The sequence below is a fragment of the Nicotiana attenuata genome, unplaced genomic scaffold, assembly GCF_001879085.1.
Source record: "Nicotiana attenuata strain UT unplaced genomic scaffold, NIATTr2, whole genome shotgun sequence".
NCBI classification, from domain to species: Eukaryota; Viridiplantae; Streptophyta; class Magnoliopsida; order Solanales; family Solanaceae; genus Nicotiana; species Nicotiana attenuata.
Window position 1 is genome coordinate 15,380 of NW_017671186.1, and position 9,935 is coordinate 25,314.

Genomic DNA, 9,935 nt, shown 5'->3' on the forward strand with positions numbered 1-9,935 from the left:
ATATATATATATATATATATATATATATATATATTAATGATATCTTTATACTGATGTAAGTGAAGATATTATTTTTAATCTAAAATTCACTTTAATCGGCTATCTAAAAATTTAAATGATTCTTTGGCCGGACTTATTTCAGTATGGCTCCACATTAAGTTTATCGATATCTCTAGCCCTTCAATTTGAATTTTTAATAGCCTATATATAAAAAAAGTTTGTTCTTTGAATCATTAAATGTTAAATTAGTTGATTATTATTGTAAAACATTACATATATTGTCTTAAAATTGTCAAGTAGTTTATTTTTCGACACCATACTTGGCTTAACCTCAATGCAAAATACTCAAATTGTATTCCAATTAAAATTCGAATATCATATCAGTTTGTTAGTAATAGTGATTTTTTAAAAACGACACATAATTTAAATTAAAAAAAAAATTCGAATATATTCTTATCTTATAATCTATGTATTTGAGTTGAAAAAAATGTATTTAAAATGGATGAGATTAACTTTCAAATTTTTTATACTCACCAAAGATGAAACATAAGAAGAAATTTGTTGTCATCTTTTATTTCTCTACTAATGTTCAAAAATTGGGGAAATTTGTTGTCATCTTCTATTATAATAATTTTAAAACTCTCTACTAATGTTCAAAAATATCTTATCTTTTTATTATCTTTGAATTAAAAAAGTAAAGAGTTTTTTCGAAATAACTTGTTTACATTTAAAAAAAAAAATTTCACGTCATACCAATTTTTTCTTTATATATACTCTTTCTTACACTTAAAAGTCGCTATAGAAACTATCAATTAGAAATCAATTTATCTCTTGTTGAGCTTGAAAAAAAAACCTTTCACATAATCTAATGGTTCAAAACTAATATTCTTCAACAAAAAAATATTATACCCTTGCAATATTGGCTTGACTACAGCTAAATGAAGGGGTTTCAGCTTATACCCTTCAATTCCTTGAATGTGCTAAATTGAAATTAATGATAACAATTGTATAGCGAAAGTTATGTTATTTGTTTGATGTCCATTTATGCAAATTGACTCTTCAAAAAATATTCTTCAAGAAGAAAAAAGAAACAACTTTTTTTTTAATATTGACTGATTTTGTGATGTTTCTTTCTCCAGCATGTATGCTTACTTTATTATATATGTAAGTAAGCTTTTATTTGGTTTTGTAAACTCCTTTTTGTTATTTAGATAAACATAGACGTGTACCGTATATATTACATTTGTTTTATNTATTATAACTGCACAGGTTTATGTGATGTCCAGCTAGCCTCGTCACTACTTCGTCGGGGTTAGGCTAGACACTTACCAGCACATGGGGTCAGTTGTGCTGATGCTACACTTCTGTGCATTTTTGTACAGGTCCAGGTTTTGAGGCGCAGCAGCAGCAGTAGTTCGGGAGCAGACTTTCCTATTCACGAGACTGATGTAGCCTTGCAGGCGTCCGCAGGCCCGGCGTCTCTTCTTTATATTTTCCTTTTGACTGTTGCCTCATTGTTTTCGAGACAGACAGTTGTTATATTTCTCTCAGACCTTTGTATTTAGTTTATTCTTAGTGGTTCGTGAGTAATGTGACACCAAATCTTGGGTAGAGGCTATTGTTGACTATTCCGCGTTTTGATTCAGACTTATGAATTAGACTTCCGCTATTATTATTATTATTATTAAATTTCATGTTCTACATTGATGCTATAAACTGTTAAAAATAATTGCTTAGTGATGGGAAGGTAAATAAGTTGGCTTGCCTAGCTACCACGAGTAGGCGCCATCACGACTCCGATGGTGGGAAAATCCGGATCGTGACACCAGTTATGCAAATTGACTCTTCAAAAAATATTCTTCAAGAAGAAAAAAGAAACAACTTTTTTTTAATATTGACTGATTTTGTGATGTTTCTTTCTCCAGCATGTATGCTTACTTTATTATATATGTAAGCAAGCTTTTATTTGGTTTTGTAAACTCTTTTTTGTTGTTTAGATAAACATAGACGTGTACCCTATATATTACATTTGTTTTAAAAGATTTCGTTTTATTCAAATCTAGCTACAGTGTTTCAAAGAACTATACGTATAAGATTTTAAATGTGAAAGAGTTTTATAGTTATATGGAGTTTTTTTTTTTTTTTTTTTTTTTGCTATAGGCGAAGTAGTATTTAAATAATTATAAAAAATAACAAAAGTTCCTAACATGATTTCATATCATTGTTAACCAAATTAAGTATGATAACATGATAAAAAAAAAATTGTATTTTTAATTTAAATTCGAATTTTAGACTTTATCTAAAAATTCAATTATATATATATATATATATATATATATATATATATATATATATATATATATATATATATATATATATGTCGAGCATGATTTAAAATCTTAGTCCCAATCTTGTTCAAGGTTGAGTTGCCGAATGTTTGTGAAGGGTAATGAAAGGTATTCAAATTATGACTATGACATAGCATAGGGATGGTCACTTAACCAGTTCAATCTGTCTTAAGTAACGATGCTTGACTTAATGTGGTCTTGTATGTATATTTCTACCTCCCTCCTTAATATGTTGTAGAAAAAACTAAAAACGTATTATGACGTGACAATTTGATAAATGGAAATACAGTTAATTTTTGCTGGCATGCGAACAAAGTTACGTATTGATAGCTGAAAGTATAAGACCTTTTGAGAAAAATCATGCAAATTTGACCCAAAATGGATAATATTATGTCACGATCCAATTTCCTTCCGTTGGGTTTCGTGATGGCACCTAGTCTTAGGGACTAGGTAAGCCTAACATTTACTGAATATCAACCATAATAAAGAAAGTCTAACAGTCTCAATATAGAAATCTTTATGGAATTTACATCTTCCCAAAACCGGTGGTACAAGTCATAAGCTCTACAGAGTTTCGCTACAACTTCTAAACACAACTGTATTGAAATAAGTACAACAGTGTGAATACAAAATAGAAGGTGACTCCGAAGCCTGCGAACACAGCAGCAGGGTACCTTGAGTCTCCTTGTCAAGAATCCGCACAACTACTAATGAACAATACTTGGATCTGCACAAAAATGTGCAGAAGTGTAGTATGAGCACACTACAACAATGCCCAGTAAGTATCAAGACTAACCTCGGTGGAGTAGTGACGAAGAACAGTCAAGACACCCACTGGTCTAATAAATTGAACAAGTATAAGTATAGAAACAACAAAACATGATATCCATATAAAGACTATGCGATGTGGCTAACAATACAGTAATTGCAATAAGGAAAGAAAACAACAAGTAACAGCGGAACACCATAATAAGTACACAGAAAGGTGAACGGAAATACAACCCAAATCCAAAATTACAAATACAGTAAAGACAAGTCATAACTCAGCAACTACGATAGTTTTCACATTAGGTCTTAGTCAACAAACTTTAATCAATTAGGCAATCCTTCAAGTGATAAAGTATTTCGAAATATACTTCCCTCAAATAAATATTTTTCAAAAATAGTTTAAAAAAAAAATACCTTTCGAATATAAGCTTTCCAAATAAATATTCTTCGAATATAAGTCACCCTATGACACCTCATCTCATAATCATACAATACGGGTCTCCATACCCGAACCCTAACACTTGGCATCATGTGCGCTCATCACACCTCATAATCATACTGGCAACTCACGTGCCAAATAGAGCCATTTTTACATGGAAGGCAAATAAACAAGGGCGTGCGTCTATACTCAGCAATATCAAGAAGCCTCTTATCCGATAAGGGTGCTTAGCCATGTGTATGCTTGTGCAAGTGTCCTAACATAGTTCATACCAGCTAGTAAGCATAAGAAAAAGAACAGACATCACGTAGAATGTTTGCAGGGATAGGATCAATGAAAAACAACAACTCAGAACACAGTGATAATAACAGGGGATCTCTCAGGATACCGTCCCGTAGTCCCAAAAGTAAATGTGTAAGGGGAATCTACCAGAATACTATTCCGGAGTCCCATAGTTATGCATAACAGGGGGAGGGGAGATCTACAGAGATACCATCCCGTAGTCTCAAACGTAAATGTGCAGGGGGATCTATCGGAATACCGTTCCGTAGTCCCAAAGTAAATATGCAGAACAGGGGGATCTATCGGGATACCGTCCCGTAGTCCCAAACGTAAATGTGTAGGGGGATCTACCGAAATACCGTTCCGTAGTCCCAAAGTAATTATGCAGAACAAGGGGACTTACCGGGATACCGTCCCGTAGTCCCAAACGTAAATGTGCAGGGGGATCTACCGGAATACCATTCCGTAGTCCCAAATATGCAGAACATGGGGATATACCGGGATACCGTCCCATAGTCCCAAAGTAAATATGCAGCGCAACCAATAGAAATAACAGTTACTGCACGGTAGAAATCTCGTACATCACCACAACATGTACAACAGCAAAAATGATAATAATACAAAGTACGGCGAGTAACTCTACTCAAGAACTTTAAATCACAAAGAAACGGTAGAACCAATTCACAATGAATAACCACAGTAAATAATACTAGGCATAAAGGGAACCGTTCAACAAGGAAAAATAATATGTAGCAGCGATCCCACAATATACAAGTCAACAATAAGGAAGTCAACATGAGTCCAATAGTCCCAAATAAAGGCAGCCAACTAAGATATAGGTTATCTAAACTCCTTTTAAGGTTGAGCAATTTGCGAAAGATACTCAACAATTCAATTAATGGTAGGCTGCAGAAAATGATCATAACTCCAATTAAGACTAAACAATTATAGGATGAGATGGAATTAAATTTTAGTTATAGATAAACAGTTGTGAAAAGATATCATGACGATAGAAGAGGCAAAATCTTCAGTTAATTCAAATAAGAGTTAAATAGGCAATAAGAGTGAATCCTAAGGTTATTAATTCTAATTGAAGCATGTAGAAGTGAAACCAGCAAATAGGAACTCAAACGTATCACGAAAACCTTCATACACAGTGACTATAAGGACCTAAGAACCCTAAAGGCCATCTTTCACAAATAAGTCCGAGCACGCACTCGTCACCTCGCGTACACGGTTTACAATTAACATAGAAGACTCAAATCCTAAGGGAAAGTCCGCCACACAAGGTTAGGCAAGATACTTACCTCAAAGACGACAAACCAATACTCTAAAATGCACTTCTCGGGCGAAAAGACCTCCGGACGGCTCAAATCTATCAAAATAACTCCAAAACACAATTAAAACTCATAAGAAACTATTCCAGATCATAAAGTCTCAATCTTTAACAAAATCCAAAAATCGGTCCAAAAGTCGACCCCCGGGCCCACACTTAGGAACCCAGCAAATTTTACAAAGACCGAATACCCATTCAGATACGAGTTTAACCATACAAAATTTATCAAATTCCGATACCATTTGATCCCCCAGATCATGATTTTTCATTTTGAAAACTTTCTTAAAAAACCAACCATTTTCTCAACCAAAACACAAATCAAATGATATAAATGAAGATAAAATCATGGAATATATTAGATACTAGGTGAGGAACACTTACCCAATCGATTTGCTTGAAAAACCTAGGAAGAAGCTCTCAAAATCGAAGTTCAAAACTCAAAATATGAAGAAAATGGCCAAACCAAGGATTCTGCGAGGACTTCCGCATCTGTAGGCACTTAAGCGCATTTGCGCTACCGCATTTGCGGGAAGGCGTTTGCATTTGCGAACTTGACTTACAGACCTAGGTCCGCATCTGCGGACAATTGGCCGCATCAGCGGCGCCGTAGAAGCAATAACAAGAGCGCATAAGCGGACTCCTTCACAAATGCGATAGACCAACCGCAGAAGCGGTTTCGCACGTGCGTTCCAGCATTCATAGAAACGAGCTAGTTTCCAGGCTCAAAGATCGCAGATGCGATCAGGCTCACGCAGAAGCGGAGCCGCACCTGCGCTCCAAGGCCGCAGGTGCGAAAACACCAGAAATCACACATGTTCCAAAACCATGCAAAATATCCAAAACTTGTCCGAAACACACCCGAGGCCCCCGAGACCTTGTCTACACACATAAACAAGTTCTATAACCTAATACTGACTCGCTCGAGGTCTCAAATCACATCAAACAACGCCGGAAATACAAATCGCGCCATGAATCGAGCTTATGAACTTCCAAATCTTCCAACTTCTAGAACTCGCGCCGAAACCTATCAGATCAACCCGGAACGACGCCAAACTTTGCAGACAAGTCCAAAACCCATTTCAGAGTCGTTTACTCAAAAGTTCAATTCCGGTCAAATTCTCACCGCTTAAGCTTCCAGAAATAGAATCCTTCTTCCAATTCGATTCCGAATCCTCCGTAACTAAATTCAACCATGCACGCAAGTCGATAAACATAATATGAAGCTTCTCAAGACCTTATGCCGCTGATCGGAATTTAAATTCTCAAAATGACCGATCGAATCATTACATATTAGATCATGTTAAAAGTATCTTTCGACTGGTTTGGACTAACCGTTTTTAAAGTATGATTCCTAAGTTCATCGATACTAGGTAGTGGTACCGAGGGCCTTTATTCTCAAATCATGCAATGTAGTTTTTGAAGTCATAAGCGTGCACATTGATTTTACTGCAGTCCAATTTGTTATTCATATATAATAAATATCAGTTATATTTTTTCCGTTCACTTTTACTTAGCACGTTTTGACTTTTCACTTAAGAAATAATAAATAAAGTGTATAATTTAGTATGATGCCCATATTAATTGATGTAAATTTTATAAGATTTGAAAAAATGATTTAAAATAAATAATAAATACTTTGGGTATAATAGGAAAAAAAAATTTGTATTCTTTTGATATGCGTAAAGTGACAACTAAAATTGAAAATCTATTTTTAGTATACTTGTCAAAAAGTGAACGGAGAGAGTACATCCTATATCTCAAAGAAGAAGAAAATTTTAATCTCTTTTAATCGATACTTTTAAGATCAACCAATAACTGGAGCTCTAGGTTCTGGGCTGGATTTATTACGTATGAACGCATGATCTTCTCGGCTCTACTTTTAATGTCAAACCTTTGGCCTTTTAGCCGCCAGTACTTCTCATGTTTCTAGATTGAACTCTTATTTGGTTATTTTTTAGGCAGCATGCCATTAGGCCTTTTATATTCTCTAGGTGTAACATAATCATTAATGTGTATATGTTTAGTTCTCTTCACTCAAGCCTTGTCACAACTCTAGCACATCATATCTGGTGAATTAGGGAGAACTCGAAAAACAAACAGGAGATCACCATAAAATGGTAACCATGATTCTTTGCAATCTACTTTTCTTTTTATTTTGGTTTTTCTTGTTTTCCACTGCAAAATACTATTGATAAGATCTCTTTGAACTACTTTTGACTTCCATGCATATATATAAATCTATGTTCTAACTAAAGTTTTTCCTCACCCTGGCCGTTCTTTTTGTCTTTCTTGTAATTTTATATACTATTAATTTATTTTTCAAAAGAGAACCATTAACTTGATAAGTACATGTTTTATGAAGGAATATCAACCAAGTTATGATCAAGCAAGTCTATCTTGGTTGAGCCATGGGGAGGCACCAATGGATCAGAATGGAATTACAAGCTAAAATATCCAATTAAGGAGATACTAATAGCTCATGGAGAAGTTATAGACTCCATTATTTTCCGAACCATTGGTGAAGAAGGTATCATAAATTCACCAAAGTTTGGTGGCAGCGGAGGAGATAAAAGACTCGAGGTATATCTAAAATTATTGTAACCACATAATTTTCTCACCATTTAATTTGCACTTTCTTCAGAAGTAGATGTTATTTAATGTCAAAGTAATACATTTCTTTTATAAAATAGTTATGTTTAGTTTCATATTTCTCTACAACATCTTCTTCTTAGAAATTTTAAATTTATTTTGGCTATGTTAGTTTCTAATCTAATATTATCCAGCTCTTCCCCGGACCACGCACATAACTGGAACTTAGAGCATCGGACTGCCCTTGAGTTTCTAGTCTAATGTGCATTATTCCCAACTTTGTTTTCTTTTCCTTATCTATTTCCAAGGGAAGGTTTGAATTACACAAATAACCAATGTACCATCTCTTAGTAATATCTGAATACTGAGAATTATTTAGATCATTTGTATAGCCAACATATAAGTAGCTTAATTTATTGGTTGATTGTTTGTCAGGTTACTATTGAGAATGCTCCCCGGGAATATTTGATAGGCATTAACGGCACATTAGGACATTATGCCGGCAATTTGGTTGTAAAATCTCTTTGTTTTACAACTAATTTAAAGACTTATGCACCATTTGGAACCAAGGCTAGTGATGGAACTAAATTTTCACTTGTTATGAAAGAAGGTGGTGCAATTGTGGGTTTCCACGGGCGTTCTAGTTGGTACCTTGATGCCATTGGTGTTTATTTGCAGCAAGTTACTACATTCACTCAAGTTGAAAAAGTTGTGCCAAAGAAACCTAAAATTGAAGAAACTGCTGAATTCCATGACGTACGTACTTGCCACTCCTTTTTCTTGTACTATCTTTTATTTTCTTGGAACCTAGGAGCAACGATAAAGCTGTCTCCGTGTGACCTATAGATCACGGGTTTGAGCCGTGCAAGCAGCCACTAAGGCTTGTATTAGGTTAGGCTGTCTACGTCACACCCCCTTGCATGCAGCTCTTCCGCGGACTCTGCGTAAATGCGGAATGCATTGTGCACCGGGCTGCCCTTATCTTTTATTTTCTTGTCCGAATATGATTTTTCTACAGCTGATAGTTAGACTTAGAGGTATTTGCTTATACTACTTTATCACAAATATGGGTGCGAATTTAGTATATAAACCAAAATTTCTGTAAGAATTTCAAACTATATGTAGAGTTTGTTCATGGTAATTTGTTGGTTGTACCTGATGTTATAGGCTAATTCTGGTTGCTGGTTGAATGAAGTTCAAGTATTGGCAATTATAATTTTTAATGAAAGTGATGGTGAACGTACATACGATATAATTGTACACATCTCTTTTGGCTGTATCATATTATTAACAGAACATCGGTGTGATGATTACTCTTGTGCCGCGAAGCGCTGGACCTTGGGGAGGATGTAGTGGAAAACCATGGGATGACGGAGTATTTACTACTATCACGCGAGTGATCCTTCATGTGGACACATGTTTTTCAGCCATAACCGGACTGGAAGTTCATTATGTAAAAGAAAAAGCATCGCGTAGGTCACATCGTGGTGATAGAGTTGGGAGCGACGGAATTATAGTAATATTCTGCTTCTATTTTTTTCAACGAAAATTCTTCTTGTTATTTGATTTCGTTGGCATGACTCTGAATATGTTACAGATAAACATTGATGGTGAAAATGAGTTCTTGATTGGAGTTGATGGATTTTATGGTCCGGCTATGGTTGAGAATTTTGGTGGGAGCACAGACGCAATAAAACAGATAACATTTTATACAAACAAGAGAAAATTTGGCCCCTACGGACGTGATATTGGAACTTATTTTAGGTCTGCAGCAGCAAGAGGAAGGATTGTTGGTTTTCATGGCAGAAGTGGTGCTTGCTTGTATGCTATTGGTGTTCACATGGATTATTTCTAAGTTCTGATATTTCTAGTTATGGTTGTAATATTGGAAGGATTACCTGATCTATCTTGTATGTTTTTGTGATGTCCTGCTTGTGCTACTCGAGCATTTTATTTAATACTATGAGAACTTTCTTTTCTTGAATAACTTCTTTAGTCTATTCTCAAATTTGATGTGTGTCGCATATTTTTTGCTATCTCAAATGATTTTATGTGGAATCAGCGTTAAGACTACGATAGCCCAATACCATAGTGGACTAGTTCCTTTTAGAATCTGGATTGCTATTTGTGTAATATTCCTTTTTTAATGAGGAATTTTTAGGTGCCGGAGATT

The 9,935-nt window shown here is 34.9% G+C and overlaps 1 protein-coding gene across 1 annotated transcript in view; it reads left to right on the top strand.

The window, feature by feature from the left end:
* Window positions 1-9,617, top strand: part of LOC109206507 (jacalin-related lectin 3-like) — a 12,050-nt gene extending 2,433 nt beyond the window's left edge. The window contains exons 3-6 of the mRNA XM_019369329.1: window positions 8,198-8,518; window positions 8,930-8,962; window positions 9,057-9,278; window positions 9,360-9,617. Coding sequence (XP_019224874.1) covers window positions 8,198-8,518; window positions 8,930-8,962; window positions 9,057-9,278; window positions 9,360-9,617 — 834 coding nt within the window. The remainder of the gene's footprint in view (window positions 1-8,197; window positions 8,519-8,929; window positions 8,963-9,056; window positions 9,279-9,359) is intronic.
* Window positions 9,618-9,935: the final 318 nt, after the last annotated feature.